We start from the raw sequence: 19,869 nt of genomic DNA on the forward strand, positions 1-19,869 counted from the left end.
TATACCCCTGCTGACCCAGCCACCCCTCAGTTCCTTCTTACCGCCCGTGTCGGTCGTTGGAACCGTGGAGCGCGGCTTAGCTGACCTCCACTTCCCTAGCTACTCATAGTTCTCTCGTTCATTATTGTGTACATAGTTGTAAACTTTTTATATAGTTATACTTAATTTATCTGTTTATAGCATAGTTAGTGTAATATAGTTCAGAGGGGTTCGGGGATTAGCCCCTTCCCCACACGCGGTGCCGGGGACCATGCCCGCTTCACTGGGTTTCAAACCGTGCTCGGCCTGTCACAAGCCAATGCCGACAGGAGATCCACACGACTCCTGTCTGAAGTGCCTCGGGGAATTGCACCTGACAGCTAAGTGCCACATTTGCAAGGCTTTAATGCAACAAACAAAAAGGAGCGGGACTTCAGACTTAAACAGCTCCTCATGGAGGCGGCTCTCACCCCTCCGCCTTTGGCACCAAGCGCTGGTCAGTCGGCGGGCGGTGCTTCCTCGGCACTGGACCATGCCGGTACTACCAAGCCATCTCAGCACCGGCCGTTGCCGGCACCGAAGTCGGCTGCATGCTGCTCCCTCTCCCTGAGGTCGAGAGAGACTAAGACTCCTGCTGCTTCTGTGCCGCCTGCACCGCAGCCAGAGAGCTCGTCTGTGTTGGATCGCCTAGCACCAACACCTGCTGCGGCACCGACAACGTCAGCACCGTCGATTCCGGTCCCACAAGGGCCGTTGAGTCCGGTGCCTGTTAGCTCCCCGGCGTGTGCTGCGGCAGAGCTCACTATGCCATCCACGCCGGAGACATTCTCAATGGCGAGAGATCTGATTGCCATGGCAGAGCTGATGCTGCCTCTACCCCTGGCACCACCGGAGCGGATAATTCAGTCTATAGGCAAGCCTGCCTTGATAAGACCACCTTCTGTCGGCACAGCGGACCGGCACCGTTCAAGATCGCGGTCCCACAGACATTACAGGTCCAGATGGCGCTCCCGCTGCCAACACTGCTCACAGTCGTGGCACCGGTTGGCATCCCTTTCACCAGCACGCTGCTCTCGGCACTGTTCCGACTCCCGACACCGCTCCAGGCACTGTGACTCCCATAGCCGCTCTTGACGTCGAGCCTCGAGATCTCAGTCGACTTCCCGGCACCGCTCCGGTTGCAGGTCCCGATCTCCTTCCCGGTACCAGTATGCTTCCCGGTACTGGTCTCCAGTGCTGAGTAGAGCAAGGTCCGCCAGGGATAGAAACTCTGCCCAGGGCTTCTCCGCTCCTCCATGGCCATCCAGACACACTTTTAGTGTCGTCCCACGCGGACAGCTCCTGTGCTCTGGACCGCGATTCGGATGTGCCCACCGGAGTCTTTCAGGAGGCCCAGAACCAGGACCATGGCCCACATCAGTGGTCCTTCTGGACACCTTGGACATACTACCAGGCCCAAGGTGCTCCAGTAGTTCCGTCTCGCTCTGCCCCATCAGAGCACTGAGTGCCAGAGGCTACAGCTAGCTGCCCCCCTCCGGCTGGTACAGAGGAAGCACCTGTCCACCCACCGGTCTCCCGGTCCCACTGGAGCAGGAGGTGACCCAAGAGCAAGAGGCCACACAGGACCCGCGCGTCCCCGGCATCTCCTCTTCCGCTTCTCCAGATGAGGCGGTGGCAGGAACATCCTCCTCGGGCCCTCCTCCAATCGACCTGAGAGCTCATCAGGACCTCCTCAGGAGGGTAGCACTCAATATGAACCTCTAGGTGGAGGAGGTCCCAGAGGTAGAGGACCCGGTAGTGAGCATTCTGTCGGCAGATACCGCCACCAGAGTGGCTTTACCATTTATCCGGACCATCCAAGCCAATGCCGACACTATATGGCAATCCCCAGCCTCTATCCTGCCTGCGGCCAGGGGAGTTGAGCGTAAATACATGGTACCCTCTAGGGGGTACGAGTATTTGCATGTCCATCCTCCTCCCTGCTCACTAGTCGTTCAATCCATGAATGAGAGGGAGCACCATGGCCAACAGGCGCCAGCCCCAAAGTCGAAAGAGGCTAGGCGAATGGACCTGCTTGGCTGAAAAGTGTATTTGGCAGGCGCCCTACAGCTCCGGGTGGCAAATCAGCAAGCCCTGCTTAGCTACTATAATTACAACTTGGGTAGAGGTGGGTAGGTTTACAGAGCTACTCCCTCAAGACTCCCGCCAAGAGTTCACTGCCTTCTTGGAGGGAGGGAAAAATGTGGCCAGAACTTCCCTCCAGGCCTCGCTAGATGCAGCTGATTCAGCAGCCAGGACTCTGGCCTCAGGCGTTGCCATGAGACGCATCTCATGGCTGCAGGTTTCCAGCCTCCCACCGGAGCTGCAGTATTCCATCCAGGACTTGCCGTTTGATGGCAGATGTCTTTTTTCAGAAAAGACTGACCCTAGACTGCAAAGCCTGAAGGACAATAGGGTCATAATGCATTCTCTAGGCATGCATACGCCAGTGACTCAACGCAGGCCTTTCCATCCCCAGCCTCACCGCCCATACTTTGTGCCTAGACACAGACAAGACTTGGGGAGGCGGCGCGGACGAGGTGGGCGTAGATGCCAGTCAGGACCCCAAGGGGGCCAAAACCAAGGTCCCTCAAAACCACCAGCGGGACCCAAGTCCAACTTTTGAAGGTGCGCCCGAGGACAGCGTACCAGTTACAGACCAGGATCCTTTTCCTCCCTTCTCCAGCCGTCTCTCCTACTTCCTTCCGGCGTGGTCCCAGTTAACCTCAGAACTCTGGGTCCTCCGCATGGTGAAATATGGATGCCACCTCCAATTTGTTTCAACCCCACCATCCCACCCTCCAGCCCTGTCCCTCTTCAGGGACCTCTCTCATGAGCAATTCCTCTTGCAAGAGGTGCAGACGCTCCTCGCCATGGAAGCGATAGAGGAGGTACCAAAGGACGAAAAGGGCAAGGGTTTTTACTCCCGTTATTTCCTAATCCCCAAGTCAAAGGGAGTTCTCAGACCTATCCTAGACCTGCGAGGACTCAATAAGTTTATCATAAAGTTGAAGTTCCGCATGGTGTCCCTGGGGACCATTATCCTGTCCTTGGATCCTGGAGATCGGTATGCTGCCCTCAATATGAAGGACGCGTACTTTCACATCGCCATCTTTCCTCCGCACAGGAGGTACCTTCCCTTCATAGCCGACCGTCAGCACTTCCAGTTTACGGTCCTGCCCTTTGGCCTTTCTACGGCCCCAAGGGTATTTACGAAGTGTATGGCCGTAGTTGCTGCATATCTCCGCTGACGTTGGATACATGTATTCCTGTATCTGGACGATTGGCTAATCTGAGGAACCTCCGAGACACAAGTCACCCAGCATACGGGCATCGTCAGGGACCTATTCACACGTCTAGGCCTGATGATCAATATGGATAAATCCACTCTGGTTCCCACCCAGAGGTTAGACTTCATAGGAGCTACCCTGGACTCCAATCTAGCCAAGGCCTCCTTACCACAGCAGTGCTTTCAGGCTATGGCAACAATCATCCGAGGTCTGCAGAAATTCCCGACGACCTCGGCTCGCACTTGTCTCAGTCTCCTAGGTCACATGGCTGCCGGCACATTCGTGACCAAATACGCCAGACTCCGCCTCCGTCCTCTCCAAACTTGGCTCAACTCGGTATACCGCCCGGGCAGGGACCCATTAGACACGATAGTCACCACTCCCCCAAGCATTCTAGGCTCCCTAGACTGGTGACTGACTCCCTCCCTGGTATTTGCAGGGCTGCCGTTCCATCCACCTCAACCCTCAATGTCCCTGACGACAGACGCGTCATCTATCGGCTGGGGTGCCCACTTCGGACACCTTCGTACACAAGGCCTCTGGTCATCTCAGGAACTGGTGCTACACATAAATGTCTGAGAGCTGAAAGCAGTCCGCCTGGCGTGCCAGGCGTTCCAGCAACATCTATAAGGCCGTTGCCTCTCAGTGTTTACAGACAACACAACGGCCGTGTATTACATAAACAAACAGGGAGGGACTTGATCTTCCTCCCTTTGTCAGGAAACTATCCCACTCTGGGACTTCTGCATAGCCCACTCGATAGACCTGATAGCGTCCTTTCTCCCAGGGGTTCGGAACACTCTAGCGGATCAACTGAGCACGTCCTTCCTGTGCCACGAATGGTCGATACGCCCGAATGTTATTCATTAGGTCTTCCAGAAGCGGGGATTTCCCCACGTAGACCTTTCGCCTCCCGTGCGAACAGGAAATGCCAGATGTTCTGCTCCTTCCAGGGTTGATCTCAGATGCATTCCTAATGCCATGGAAGAACCGGCTGCTCTATGCCTTCCCACCATTCCTGCTGGTTCACAAGGTCCTGCTAAAACTCCGCAGGGACAGAGCGCACCTAATCATGATCACTCCAGCGTGGCCCAGACAGCAGTGGTACAGCACGCTGCTAGACCTGTCGATAGCCAACCCAATTACCCTGCCACTCCACTCAGACCTCATAACGCAGGACCACGGCAGTCTTCGCCACCCAGACCTGCAGGCCCTTCACCTCACGGCGTGGCTACTGCGTGGCTAAACCAGTCAGAGTTGCATTGCTCTGCTTCGGTACAACAAGTACTCCTGGGTAGCAGGAAGCCTTCCACTCGGTCAACGTATCTGGCCAAGTGGAAGCGTTTCTCCTGCTGGTGTGGAACGCAGAATGTTACTCCCACTGACATGCATCTGACGAAGTGGGTAGTCACCCACAAAAGCTCATGCTCCAAAACGTCTGTTAGTCTATAAGGTGCCACAGGACTCTTTGCTACTCCCACTGAGGTCGCGATCCCTACCATCTTGGACTACCTCTGGTCTCTTAAACAGCAGGGCCTGGCGGTATCCTCATTGAGGGTGCACTTGGCGGCCATCTCTACCTTCCACCCAGGGGAGAGTGGCCACTCCGTATTCTTGCACCCTATAGTTACTAGATTTCTCAAGGGCCTGGAATGCCTATGCCCCCAAGTACGCCGCCCTGCCCCTACCTGGGACCTCAACCTAGTCTTAAACAGACTTATGTCTCCACCATTCGAGCCGTTGGCAACTTGCTCGCTGCTATATCTGTCCTGGAAGACAGTTTTCCTCGTAGCCATTACATCAGCCAGGCGAGTCTCCGAGCTTCGAGCACTCACAGTGGACCCACCGTATACTGTCTTTCACAAGGACAAAGTGCAGTTGCGACCACACCCAGCGTTCCTCCCTAAAGTGGTATCGGCCTTCCATACTAATCAGGACATCTTCCTTCCAGTCTTCTTTCCGAAGCCACACTCATCTCTATGGGAACAACAGTTGCACTCTCTAGATGTCCGTAGGGTGCTCGCATTTTATATTGAACGGACAAAGCCCTTTCGTAAATTGCCCCAACTCGTCATCGCAGTGGCAGACTGAATGAAGGGTCTACCTGTCTCCTCCCAGAGAATCTCCTCTTGGGTGACAGCGTGCATCCGCACTTGCTATGACTTGGCTAATGTTCCCTTGGGCCATCTCACCGCGCATTCTACCAGGGCTCAGGCTTCATCGGCTTCCTTCCTGGCACATGTATCAATCCAGGAAATATGTCGCGCAGCTACCTGGTCCTCGGTCCACACCTTTGCTTCGCATTATGCTCTGGTTCAACAGTCTAGAGATGATGCAGCCTTTGGCTCAGCAGTTTTGCATTCTACCACGTCTCGCTCCGACCTCACCACCTAGGTAAGGCTTGGGAATCACCTAACTGGAATGGATATGAGCAATCACTCGAAGAAGAAAAGACGGTTACTCACCTTTGTTCCAAACCCATCCTCCTTCCCCACTGTCGGAGTAGCCGGCAAGAAGGAACTGAGGGGTGGCTGAGTCGACAGGGGTATATTCGGTGCCATAGCGGCGCCGCTCCAGGGGGCACCTAGCTGACCCACCGAGTGTTGCTAGGGTAAAAAGTCTTCCGACGAACATGCACGCGGCGTGCGCACACCTAACTGGAATGGATATGAGCAACACATCTCGAAGAACAACCGTTACAAAGGTGAGTAACCATCTTTTATTTCTGCTCTTGCATTCTTTGACTACAACTCAAAGTTTTGGCTATATTATGTATATTTTGTTCTTGGAATATGCACATCACTGCTTTTTGGAGAAAACAATACCTTGTATGTTCAAAAATTAGTTATTTAAGCATGTTTTATTTTGGAATTCTTATTATTATTGTACAATGTTTATTTACTAAAGTCATACTTACACCTCTTGTCATGGGACAGTAGGTGCTAGGTATGTTGCTTAAATGCATATGTGGTACAGTTCAGTCATAAATTGAGAGGTACTTATTCTCAAATCATAGAACAGAGGTTTTGGGGTTTTTTTTGTTCTATATGTTTCATTATTCTATTTAATCATAAATATGGAAGGATGATATGACACTGGAGTTTTGGACGGACAGGAGGAATATGATTGGCATTTTGTTTGCAGGATGCCTAGCAGGAAAGGCTATTTTTCATTGTTTTGGGAGCTGAACAAACTTTTCAGAATCCCATTAATACTTTAAAAAAATCTTGACCTGTCAACCTTCATCATTCCTTTGAACAGTTCACATTCCATATGTATGGAGGCCAATTCATGTTGCAAAGGTGAAAGGTTTATTTTCGAGAGAGAGAGGGTTAATTCTAAGTCAAACTACCTCTCTGAGGCTGAATCATGGAGCTTAGGGGGGAAAATGCCTTATTAACTCCTGCTATTCTTAGGAGCAGGGTAAGGGCCAAAGAGTGAAAACAAAGAAGTGTAAGGTGTTTATATGAGCTGAGCTAAAGACACATAATTCACTCTCACTTATTTGGCTCCTCCACATCCCTGATGGTATCCTATAGGATTCTTCACTGCCTGCTGCTTTGTACCATTTATTTTTTAAGGAATCTAGAGTCTAGGATATGGAATCTACCTGTTTAAAAAAGAAAGCTAAGGGTCTAACTGCTGCTACCTTTCTAACATTCTATATTTTATTGTGCTCTATCACTTTTCCTAAAACTAAATTTTGGATTTTACTTCAGGCTGCCTGTGGTTTGATTTCAAAAAGTGGTACAAAGTTATAAAGAAGTCTGTGGATGTGGAACAGAAGAAATTAGATGAAGAAAGAGCCAGGTATGCTGTTGTTCAATACGTCACGTTTTTTGAGGTTAATCATCTTAAGTGAAATCCTGGCCTCAGTGACATCAGTGGAGCCAGGATTTCATCCTTATTTCTGTCACATGAGCTTGGAGGAGTAAAGCAAATTAATAAATCCTCATGCTCTTTCTCCCATCACACTTAGAACTTTGGCCTGACATTAATTAAATGGAAACTCTCTGTGACCAGTGACCTGAATTATAAAGCTATCAAAACCGATTACAATAAATGATGAAAAATTGATGAAGAGCACTACTTCTATCCCCCGCTCCACCAGTTTGAAGAGAGACTTCTCTTATGCATGGTGGGGAGGAATGGTACAGTGCACCTACTAACTTGAGGTTATTCCTAAAACATTGGATACTTGTAATAACAATCTTGAGAAATGACTGCCTTTTCTTGTTTGTTTGGATATGGTTGTGCTGGTTTTTATTTTTTCACCAGGTTGTGTTTCTTTCACTGATAGGTGTCTGTGGAAATGTGAAAAACCACTATTCTACTCATCCAAGGAAAAATCTGTAGTTCTTAAGAAAAGACGTGAGTGTAATTTTCTTTAGCCAACAATGTGAGCAAAACAATTCTAATTTTTTCTTGTCTTTTTTTCCTGTTCAAGTTTTTGTTTATCAAAGGGATTTAGAATGAGAGTACCAGAATAGTATCAGAGGGGTAGCCGTGTTAGTCTGGATCTGTGAAAGCAGCGAAGAGTCTTGTGGCACCTGATAGACTAAACGTCTGTTAGTCTATAAGGTGCCACAGGACTCTTCAGTACCAGAATACATAGTTTATATTAAGGCTTTGGAGCTGTGCTGCAGCTCCAGTTCCGCTCCAGTTCCAGGCAAAAACCTGCAGCTCCACTGCTCTGGAGCTGCTCCATGCTCCAGCTCCAGGCTCTGCTCCAAAGTCCTGGTTTATATTACAAGAGACTTGAAGTGGATTTTTTAGTAATTGAACTTTTGCCCTTTTTATGCTATTTTATTATGCATAAAGGCAGCCTGTATTTTTTAAGCTTTCTTTTTACTGGATTTTTATTGTAAAGATATTGGGAAAGTCTGTTTGGTCTTCACTTGTTTTGCTGGAGTACCTCTTGGGAGTCTGAGCATGTGTATTGGGGACTCTGATAGCATAACTGGAGAGGTAATGATGTTTGAATTCTTAAAACATCCTTTCTTTAAAATGTTCATTAGAAAATGGAGTTAAATGTGTTTTTTAAAAAGACCTCTAAACAATCTGATTTTAAATTACTTCTCTCAGGTCCTCTATAACTTTTAGTCTCTTTATTCATGTGGAGTCATAACTTTAATAATAGTTCCAGTCACCATAGAGGTTTTTAGAATAGACTGACTTGAATTTCAAATGTAAAAAGGAAGAAGAAGAAAAATAAACATTTTCAGGCTTTCTCTATATATCATGCAGAGGTAGGAAAAAACACAAATTCAAATACCTTTTTAAAACAGGATTTTAATATTCTGTGTAGAAAGGTAAACTGTGTGGGAAAATGTGACGATACATTGTGGCTTAAGTTTTTGTTTCTCTTTGTACAGAAATGGTAGTGAACTTACAAAGACAGTTTGGCACACTATCTGGTTCAATGCAAGTTGCTGAAAAGCAAAGCCCTTCAAGTTTCCAGTTAAACTGGGCTGAAGAAAACACAGATGGTAATTGTTTTCATGGGCATATCCTAGAGGGAATTTTGCAAGAAAGAGGCAATTCACTTACAACCATGAACACCAAGTATTGGCTGTGTTCAGTTAAACTATGTAATGAGAAGTAAGTATCTGACTCTTGTTGGAAATGTGCTGAATGTTCATGAAAAAGTTTCTCCTTAAAATTGAATTTTTGTAAGATATTTTATTTTTATTAAACAAGATATTTAGTGTAAGAGCTCTTGACTGAGACTGTGCATTGACTAGTGACTTAACTATGCTAAGCTGTTTTTTTATACATGCAAAAAATTAATTGTGATTAAAAAAATGAATTGCACTGTTGAGAGAGAACCAATTTAAATTTATGAAATATTTTTGGATATTTTTCTCCATTTTCAAATATATTGATTTCTGTTACAACACAGAATACAAAGTGGGTAGTGCTGACTTTATATTATTATTTTTATTACAAATATTTGCACTGTAAAAATGATAAAAGAAATAGTATTTTTCAGTTGACCTCATACAAGTATTATAGTGCCATCTCTTTATTATGAAAGTTCAATTTACAAATGTAGATTTTTTTTTGTTACATAACTGCTCTCGAAAAACATTAGTATGGCCCTTCATGCTTCATCCACCATTCCAGAGGACATGCTTCCATGCTGATGCTTGTTAAAAAATAATGCGTTAATTAAATTTGTGACTGAACTCCTTGGGGGAGAACTGTATGTCTTTGGCTCTGTTTTACCCGCATTCTGCCATATATTTCATGTTATAGCAGTCTCGGATGATGACCCAGCACGTTTATTTTAAGAACACTTTCACAGCAGATGTGACAAAACGCAAAGAAGATACCAATGTGAGATTTCTAAAAAGAGCTACAGCGCTCCACCCAAAGTTTAAGAATCAGAAGTGCCTTCCAAAATCTGAGGGACAAGGTGTGGAGCATGCTTTCAGAAGTCTTAAAAGAGCGACACTCAGATGCAGAAACTACAGAACCCATACCAACAAAAAAGAAAATCAACCTTCAGCTGGTAGCCTATGACTAAGATGATGAAAATCATCAGCATTGACACGTCCTCTGGAATGGTGGTTGAAGTTGAAGGGACATACAAATCTTTAGCGCATCTGGCACGTAAATATTTTGTGATGCCGGCTACAACAGTGCCATGCAAACGCCTGTTCTCACTTTCAGATAACATTGTAAACATGAAATGGGCAGCATTATCTCCTGCAAATTGTAACCAAGTTTGTTAGTCCTACTTCAGCCGATCGCTCAGACAGAGTGGACTTGTAGGCTCTAAAGTTTTACATTGTTTTATTTTTCAATGCAGTTATTTTTTGTACATAATTCTACATTTGTAAGTTCAACTTTCATGACAAAGAGATTGCACTACAGTACTTGTATGAGGTGAATTGAAAAATACAATTTATTTTTACAGTGCAAATATTTGTAATAAAGTGAGCGCTATACACATTGTATTCTGTATTGTAATTGAAATCAATATATTTGAAAATGTAGAAAACATCCAAAATATTTAAATAAATGGTATTCCATTATTATTTAACAATGCAATTAATCACGATTAATGTTTTTAATTGCGCGTTTAATCGCGATTACTTTTTTTAATCACTTGACAGCCTTAATATATATATATATTGGTGTTGGGTTGGAAAAATCATACTGTTGTATGCAATTGATGCTGTCAAACTAACGTGATTTTTTTTTTATGGGATTACAATATGGTTGATAACGGTAACAGTGTTGTTGTAATAGATTTAGACTTCTGTAAGGCATTTGATTTAGTACCACAAAATATTTTGATTAAGAAACTAGAACAATATAAAATTAACATGGCACACATTAAGTGGATTAAAAGATGGCCAACTTTCATCTGACTGCAGAAGACTACTCAGGAGAACGTAAGAGTTCAATAGCATTTACCTCTTGTGGGGCAGGAAGAGGAATTTACATCTCAAATGGTGTTTCTATCTAGCCTCCAAAATCCTGATGATTTTTTTTTTTAAGACAAGGTGGCCTGGCCTAAGGCCAGTTTACTGTTCTGCCACTAGGTCATCCATGAAAAACAAACCCAGCTCCTGTTTAGTCAGTGGATTATGTGGGGGTGAAGATCATCTTGGATTCACACTGCAATAATGGGTTTTTGTTGTCCTTTGTGAGAAGGAAGATTGAAATATTTGAATTCAGTCTCATTGCATTTCATGCCAATATATTGTATACCCAAGCCTTAAGATTATATTTACTATAAAATATCATATTTAAGAAAACAAACACTACAATACCAACTGTTATTTTAAGTTTACTTTATTTAATATTCTGTTTTTGAAAATGACTGAGTCTAAAGTGTGCACACTTTGTTGCCTTTTCAGTGTACTTGCTTATTATTCATCTGCCTTTTTTCCTTTTCACTTTGCCTTTTATGTATTGACCAAGACAGAAGTGGGTTGGAATAATGTAAACATAGTATCATATCACAAGAGCTTTTGGTCTGTAGGTTCATTCTCTTGTTTGAACAAGAAACTTTTTAACAGAGGGTGAGAGAAGAATCCTCTTTACTCGTATGAATAAATCTGATACACATTGGATAAGTGGTTTTTTATGTATGTTTGCATGAACAGTCTCTCTCCATGCAAATTTTGTATTTAAGCATGTATTTACATATGTAGTACATTAGAACATAATGTGAAATGCAAATAGTCATAGCCCTCAGAAATCAGGAATTGAGTTTAAATTCTTATCCTTTAGATTTCCCATTGTATCATCTATAGTGCAAGTAGTTAATGTAGTTACAAATATGACCATTTGGTTAATCTTTTGAAAATGTGGAAAGAGCATTCATTCCCTCAGCTATGAGATATTGTGCAATAGAGATGCCATAGAGCTAAAAACAAACCCCAAAAATGTTTCTTTAAAAATCAGTTGATCTGAGACCACTGAAATGCTTTATGCATATAGCTATTTCAGGGCCTCACTACAGAGCATAGTTAAGGTTGCTTTGAATTTCCATATGTTAAAATGTTTGGACTTTTAAAGCTTACCTTAACTGAGTTTTTTGTGTTTATAACACACAGTTTTTAAGATAATTATAATATCCTTTTAATGAATTTTACTCTAATTTTATTTATACGTACGCTTCATTTTAATGTAATTTTTTGTCTGGGAATTTAAAAAGCACAAGGTCCAGAAGTCTTAGCTCCTTTTAGCTATTCTTGGAGTAGATAGTAAGAAAAAAAATGCCTTTGAGGAAGAAAATGCAAATTCTATGTATTGGATGTCTGTATGAAAACCCTCACTCCTGTTAAAATCAAATAGGTGCCCTGCAATGCCACTTTAACCTGTTTGTATCAGATCATTAATTTTGGTTGACAAAATATATTTGGAGAGAGCAGAACACTTTTCAAAAAGAAGTGTTACCTCATCAGCCATTGTGTTTTCAGTAGTTAGCCACATAAAAAAATGCCTGAGTATCTTTCTTTCAGCTCCATTGATGTGCATAAATGTAATGGTTTGATCTCTTACAAGTTCCTAAATGCAAATTTGGATTTTTTTTAGATCATCACTGTCAACCTTTTCTAGTCCTTTATATGTTGCTCCCTTACAAATATATTTTTATTCTTGATCACTGAATTACAATAAAATTGTGCACCACTATAAAATTAATTTTAATAAAGTACCAACCTCCCAAAATTCAAATGCCATGTAATCCTGATTTTAAAACTATTGCTATTTCAAACACAAGAGGCTAATACTTCCCAAAAACAAAAATAAATGCTAAAAATATCAGTGGAGATTTGTTTTAAGTAACCATACATATAGAAGTAAGCTATTGTAAAATATTGATTCCAGGAAGAAGTATTTAAGGAAAATGTATTTAAAGGTAAACTGCAATGTACAGTAAAGGTCCAATCAGTGTGGACAGAGATGATTTGACTTTTTTTGAGGCTGAAACACAGTTCTCCACTCCAGCAATAATTTGACAGCAGAAAGCTTGGTCCAGTACTCTCTATAGTAACCACCCCAGCTGTGGCCAATGGAATAAGTGCACTAGCTGAATGTTTCTGCTAAAAATGAATAGTAGTGAAATAGTTAATTGTCATCAGTAGGCTCAGAATTACATCAGTTATGATGAATAATAGCAAGTCACACCCCTTGAAGCTATTGTTCCAGGCAGTCTGCAGACTCTGGAAAACATGACCGCACCTGATACATTCTGTTCAAATTTAAAAGGTTTTGCTCCTCATAAGCAGGGGAGGTGGGAGGGCAGAGGAATGATTTTCTTAAGTGACAACTTAGATTTGACAGCCAAATTGTCTCAATCTGTAGGGCAGAATCATGGAAAATACAGGGGTTTAGTTAAGACCAGTGTGTACCTGGTTTTGGGAAACATGGACAGTACACCATTCTTACCTGTCTTTAGATCTAAGACCTAGCCTAATCTGTTTGTGGCCCCAGTCTTGCAAAGAAATACTCCATTGAGACTCTGAGGGGGTCCATAGATTGGAGCCATAGATCAACAATGGTACTTATGATATAATAAAAAACACTCAAATTAGAGGAAAACTTGAATATGGTTGAATGTCAACAAGATAAATTTGTGATTTTTTTTTGTTTGTTTTTTTTGTAGGATATGTGGGCAACTGACACACTATAAAGAATCAGACTTTCCCCAGAGCTACCAGTTTGTGTTAAACCTGTTCTCCTTCCTCCTAAGGGTACCAGCCTCTCTCATCCATGAAGAGGTGTGTTTAATAGAACACAAACTGTTTAAAACAAAACGCCACAGAAAGTAACACAAAACAAAACATTCATATCCAAGAAAATGGCAAGTCCTAAAGATCGCAGAACTACCAGATGGTAAATGAAAACTTTAAGAACTATGGCCCCAGTCCTGCAACTGGATCCATGCATACAAACCCTTACACCTGCACAAAGGTCCACTGATCTCAGCGTGATGCTGTATGGGTGGATCTTCCACTGCTGGTCTCACTGCCAATTCGTGGTTTCTGTGTATCTACGTTACAAAGAACAGTGGGAAACTACATAAGGGAAGAGTTACTGAAGCAACTGCTTACTAAAGTTTACATCCACTTGTATTAAAGGTAATGGAAAGTTTATTATAGTAGTTTTTTGTCATACATACTTGTGTGTGTCTTGAGTGCAAAAGTGCAGCAAATAGTCCTCTAGATTATATTAATTGTTCATTTTACTGAAGGGTTTGCATTTCAAAGTAGTCTGTATCTTGTTGGGTTTTTTTAACTTGTACGAGAGCAAATGTTACCTATTTCTAAAAAGAACTATTTGTTCACATTTGAAATAAAAAAACTGCTCAAGAACAACTGTGGGAAAAGAGGTGTTTAACACAGGGTTTTATTGTGGTGGTCTGACATTTGGGTTGCAGCTCACTATTCTGAAACATCAGACTGATTGGAAGGAACCTTGCAATTTTCTCTCTTGGCCTCTTTACACTTCTTCTCTTCCTATTCTCCTCCTCACCCTTTGTTATGCCCAGGCTTCTTACCTAGCTATTATTTTATATCCTTCTCCCACTCTAGCCTCATGGTTCTTCTGTGCTTCCCCTTTAACACTTGGAACTCCTGCCTCCCTTTCCTGGGTTGCACGTGCTGGGTTTCTCTCCATTTTTCTTCTGCAAGGCTTACTGACAGTGATCATAATTAAATTATTCCACTTGTCACCTGATTATGTATTGAGCTTCAGCCATCTAATAGGTGTCCAAGTCCTAGCTTTATTCTTGATGCACTGAGTAAGTTGCTCAACTACAGCAGCCAGAACAGACAAGGTGGAGAGAAAGCTGGATGCCAACACCCCATCATAGCTAGGGCCCTACCAAATTCATGGTCCATTTTGGTCAATTTCACAATCATAGGATTTTAAAAACTGTAAATGTTATGGTGTTGTAAGGGTCCTGACACAAACAGGAGTTGTGGGAGGTTCGCAAGATTATTGTAGGGGAGGCATTGCAGTACTGCTACCTTTACTTCTGCACTGCTGCCGGCGGTGATGCTGCCTTCAGAGCGGGCAGCTGGAGAGTGGCGGCGGCTGCTGGCTGGGATCCCAGCTCTGAAAGCAGAGCTGCCGCCAGCAGCAGCACAAAAGTAAGGATGGAATGATATGGTATGGTATATACTCCCTTCTTCCCTGCTGCCTGCAGAGCTGGGCCCTCAGCCAGCAACTACCACTCTAGCTTCCCAGCTCTGAAGGCAGCAGCACAGAAGTAAGGGTGGCATGGTATGGTATTGCCAGCCTTACTTCTGCGCTTATGCCGCCTTCAGAGCTGGGTGCCTGGCCACCCGCCGCTGCTCTCCAGCCACCCAGGTCTGAAAGCAGAGCAGAAATAAGGGTAGTAATCGGGGATGTAAATAATGTGTAAAAACAATAACCATGTAACAGATTAAAATTCTATCTGTTACATGGTTAAACATTCAAACAAAGGTGTGGGGGGGTCCTGCAGCACCCCCACATTTTAGGTGGGTTTCCACTGCTGGCCCCATGCCCAGGGCTCTGTGCAGAGTGGCAACAGAGCCCTGGGCATGCCAGGATGCCGAGTGCAGGGCTGGCAGCCAGGACCCTAGGGACACTCAGTGCCGGCACCCAGGACCCCAGGTGGAGTTTAATCACTTACAGAAACCAATAAGCATCAATTTTATTGGTTAACCAGTTAAACTTTTACATCGCTAGTAGTAATACCGCAGCCCCCCTAATAAAACCTTGTGTTCCCCCTGCTTCCTTTTGGGTCAGGACCCCCAGTATGAGAAATGCATGTCTGCTCTGTGAAATCTGTATAGTATAGGGTGAAAGCACACAAGACCAGATTTCGCGGTGGAGACCAGTTTTCATGGTCCATGACATGTTTTTCGTGGCCATGAATTTGGCAGGGCCCTTATCATAGCCCATGTTTTCACATTGTGCCTTCTAATGGGCTTACATACATTTGACCAGGAGGAAGGAGTAAATACCATGTAGGCTGGAATCGTTGTGGCAGATAAATGGTTGCCTAACACCATTCTTTGGTTTCTCAGCTAACATTAATAAAAGCCAGTACCTCCAACTCCTAATAGGGAGCACAATGTTACCAAATTCAATTATACTAAAATCAGCTGACAGCTGAAATGATTACCATGGACAGCATGTCTCATGGAGTGGGGGACGGCTCTTAAGATTTGTCTACACAGCAAAGAAAAATCTGCAGCTGGCTTATGTCAGCTGACTTGGGCTTGTGGGGCTCGGGCTGCGGTGTTGTTTTCATTACTGTGTAGACTGGAGCCCTGAGCTCTGGGATCCTCCCACCCCACAGGATCCTAGAGCCTGGGAGCCAACTTGAGGCCAGAAGTCTACACAGCAGTGAAACAGCCCTGCAGCCTGAACCAGCCACAGGTATCTAGTTACTGTATATACATAATCTTAAAGAGCTTCCAACTTCTCTCATGAGCAAGGAGCCAGGCCACAGTGGTAAGGTAATCCCAGAAGGTGGCCAGTGCAGTAGGTCCTCTCTAGATATGACGGTCAGGTCCCTTCTGAAAGGGTTTTTATGATCAGTCATAGTTTAAATAAAATTATAACGATGAAATCTGAAGACTGAGAATGGATCTTGTGGGTTGTAGAAATGGAGATGTACTGCCCTAACTGTCTGGAACCAAGTGAAAAAGCAACAGTCCAACTGTGAAGATCACAGGGAGAGGAGCCCAGAAATGGTTAGGCAGTCAGAGCTAGGTCACAGAAAGCACCTGGAAAGTCTTGCACACCAAGGGGGAGATTCATTCAAAACTGAGCAGGAGGTCAGTGAACAAGATATCCTGCTACCTGGAAAAAAAAATATCTGTAATTTAGGGTAGTCTTAAAACAAACAGGGAGTCAGAGTAGTGGGTTTGAGATTCTGACATGCTCTGATACTAGGGAGATTATCCAGTGCCAACAACAAAAACAAATGTGTGTTGAGGGGGACGGAGGAGATTAAGATGTGACTTGTGTTCATTCATACTCAATGATTCATAGCGCTTGTAGAGTGCTTAGGTGCCTTAGGCATATCTAAGATTGAAATAGAAATTGTACTGGGCACGTCAGACAGGTATAAAGAGAGAGACCCAATCCTGATGATTTTATATGTAAATTGACTTAGAGATAAATTTCATGCATGTGTTTTTAGTGCTCCAATTTTTGTTTAGATTTTAAGATTTGTTATCTATGTTGACCCTTCTTAGAGTTTTTAGGCCTTTTGGAAGAAATATCTGATGTGGTTGTGAGATATGCAGCCCCAGTTGCTATTTTTATCAGCAGTTAGATTATTCTTTAACAAGAATTTAAGTGTCCTTGTCACTTTTTAAAAAAGTTTGAAAGACCATCTCCTTTTATACACTGCCTTCATTGTAAACTACTTATCCTTTTATTGGTGGAAATCTATAGTATTTATCATTTGTTTCAAGTTCATTAGCTAAAAGACCATATACAGTCATAGTATTTAAAGTAATTCGAAAGGCTATATTTAACTTCATTTGAAAGACTACATATGCTTAATTACAGACACAGCTTTCTTTTAAAACTACTGTAGTGGTAAAAATACTGTGTGCATACTCAATCTACAAATGTAACAATGCGCCCTTAGATGTTGGAATAAATTAAAGTTGTGCTTTAATAAACAGGAATAAAGCTTGCAATTCATCACCAAACAGTTTGTGCACCCTGGACACACAGGGTAAGAGTCAGATTTAAAAGTAAAGGGTGTGCCTGTAATGTGCTTGATGTCAGTGCCATCCAGTTTAATCAGTCAACATTTAGTTGGTGTAATGATAGTTAACAACGAGCTGATGAACCACAGGGTGACTTCATCTTCACTCAAGTGTAGTTGTGCTGTCTTGGGACACAACTACTTTGAGTCCAGTCAACACTGCACTGAGGTGGAGCCACATTTCTTAAGCAGACAACTGGGGCTGGATAGCCCAAGGCTAGGGTGTCCACCTCAACCCAGCAGCTTTAACTACTTATTCTCTCTGTTTTTGTTCCATCTTCTTTTTATAATCATTTGCTAACAACATCCAAGGAAAGTCAACATTTCTTGTTTTGCTCTTTAGTTTAGGTACTTGAAAAGGGGAAATTATACAAATGAAAATAATTGATACCTGCTTTTGACCTTTATCATTAAAAGATGAATGATCATTTTACAGTGCATAGATTAAAATGCACTAAAGTATTTAGCAACTTTGTCTTTCACAATATAAAGTTATTAATTATTGATCTCCATGAGATTGTGAGTACTTTAAAACTTTTTTCCTCTCCCCCTCTGGTACATATGTATGCCCTGGTTTTGTGTATTATTGTATATTAATGCATGTTTCCAGCTTCAGGAACGCAAATATAACCTCATGACTTAGAAGAATTCACAGAACTCAACTTGCCTTTCTGTTGACTTAGCTAAGAAAGAAAGGGCAAATGAATACACAAAGTGTTACCCTGTCTGAGCCTCTATCAAGATTTACTTGCAAACATTATATAATGGGAAATCTCTTTTATTTTTTTAATGGAACCTTATGACTCTCAAAGGAATTTGAGAAAATTTGAATTGTACCTCCAGTTAATTGCCTGTCTCAGTTCAAACACTTGACAATGTTCAACTAATAGTCATGTAGTTACACAAACCCATTGAAATCCTGTGTTATTAATTGAACTTTAGAAAAGCTTTTACCATTCTCCAAATATAGTCATGTAAAAATTGACTCTATTCTCTTATGCTGCTAATGTGGTCTACAGTAGGGCATTTAACTGGTGGGCTAGCACCAGTGTATGTGTCAATGGTACAGTGTGAAGGCAAGCCAGGCTGGTTCAGGTTTGTTTTCTACCACCCGTGATATTCACAGTTGTAATCGCATTGTTTGTAGCCCACAGCACAGCTTCGTAAAGCAGTGGCTTGTGGGAGATTTTGGAAAGCCTGGCATAATTTGAGAATAAATCAAACTCCCTTAATCCCCTGGAAGAGTCCCCTAAATCCCAGTCTCAAAATGGGAGCCTGAATAAACTCTGTTGTTTCCTTGCTCAGCAAATAAGGTTTGTGCTGAAGCTCCCAAAAGGTACTTGTGAGGCATCTCCAGAAGTAGTGGTGATTTGATGGAGGGGCAGTACTTGTGGAGATCCATAGACTAACTGGAGTAACTGGGGAAAATTAAGGCCTGGAATTATTAGAGATCTCACTTAGCTTGTTGTCTTTTTTTCCCCTACCACTCTTGGCTTGAGTGAGCCACCCATCAACTTGATTATTACATGTGTCATGTGTTGCTTTAAAAACATTAGTGAGACAGAAGGAATTTGTTTAGGACTGCTTTTTATGCATCTTTTGTTTCAAGACCGAATGAAATGTGTTTTCAGGTAGGTAAGAGTCATAAGTACTATCTAGGTGAGTAGGCTGGTATGTGAGCCAACAGATGAAATGTAACTTGTGCTTTAGCCATAGTACCCTATGGATGAATTTCTTCCAATAGAACTCTCCTGTTTTCTCCTGTTTCAGCTACTGTGTTGTTTTCTGATTTTCCTCCACCCCTCATTTATCCACCATTCTGAGTCTGGACATGTACATAGCTCAGCCAGGCACTGTTTATGTTGAGTTCAGCACTTCTGCCCTGACTTGGAACACTGGCCATGCAGCCAGAAAGAAGAGCCGAAGGAGATGCAAGACTCTGAAAACTGAAACAGGTGTGCAGGAACCAGCTATTCCCACTGCACTAATGAGAGGTAGAAAGAAATAAGAGGTAGAGCGAGGCTAGTAGAGTAGAGGATAGGTGAATGCTTCTGTCATGACCCTGTAGCGGTCCTTTCTACAGATGCTAATGGCAACATTCATAAGAACCAAGAAAACTCTTCCCCTGCCCCCAAATATGAAAAATCAGCTCCCAGCGGTATATGGGATATCAAAAACCTATATAACCGCTCAGCCCCTGGTTCGTTCTTCTGTTAAACCAGCTCAGCTGCCATGGGCAGGATTGTGGTTCTGTGCAGTTTACAGCTAGAATTTTGGATCTGTCTGGAAATCCTGCGAATGTAGCAGTATAAGGGACAT

General features: G+C 43.2%; 2 protein-coding genes across 5 annotated transcripts in view; both read left to right on the forward strand.

The window, feature by feature from the left end:
* The window catches only part of TAF1B (TATA-box binding protein associated factor, RNA polymerase I subunit B), a 61,971-nt gene extending 43,436 nt beyond the window's left edge, over positions 1–18,535 (forward strand). For all 4 annotated transcript variants that reach the window (XM_050950785.1, XM_050950786.1, XM_050950788.1 and 1 more), the window contains 4 exons: positions 7,028–7,118; positions 7,609–7,679; positions 8,684–8,909; positions 13,435–18,535. In XM_050950785.1, coding sequence (XP_050806742.1) covers positions 7,028–7,118; positions 7,609–7,679; positions 8,684–8,909; positions 13,435–13,600 — 554 coding nt within the window. In that variant the 3' untranslated portion in view covers positions 13,601–18,535. The remainder of the gene's footprint in view (positions 1–7,027; positions 7,119–7,608; positions 7,680–8,683; positions 8,910–13,434) is intronic.
* The window catches only part of GRHL1 (grainyhead like transcription factor 1), a 91,997-nt gene continuing 85,966 nt past the window's right edge, over positions 13,839–19,869 (forward strand). Inside the window, exon 1 of the mRNA XM_050950780.1 lies at positions 13,839–13,909. The gene's annotated coding sequence lies outside the window, so the exon portion shown is untranslated. The remainder of the gene's footprint in view (positions 13,910–19,869) is intronic.

This window comes from Gopherus flavomarginatus, chromosome 4, assembly GCF_025201925.1.
Source record: "Gopherus flavomarginatus isolate rGopFla2 chromosome 4, rGopFla2.mat.asm, whole genome shotgun sequence".
Lineage (NCBI taxonomy): Eukaryota > Metazoa > Chordata > Testudines > Testudinidae > Gopherus > Gopherus flavomarginatus.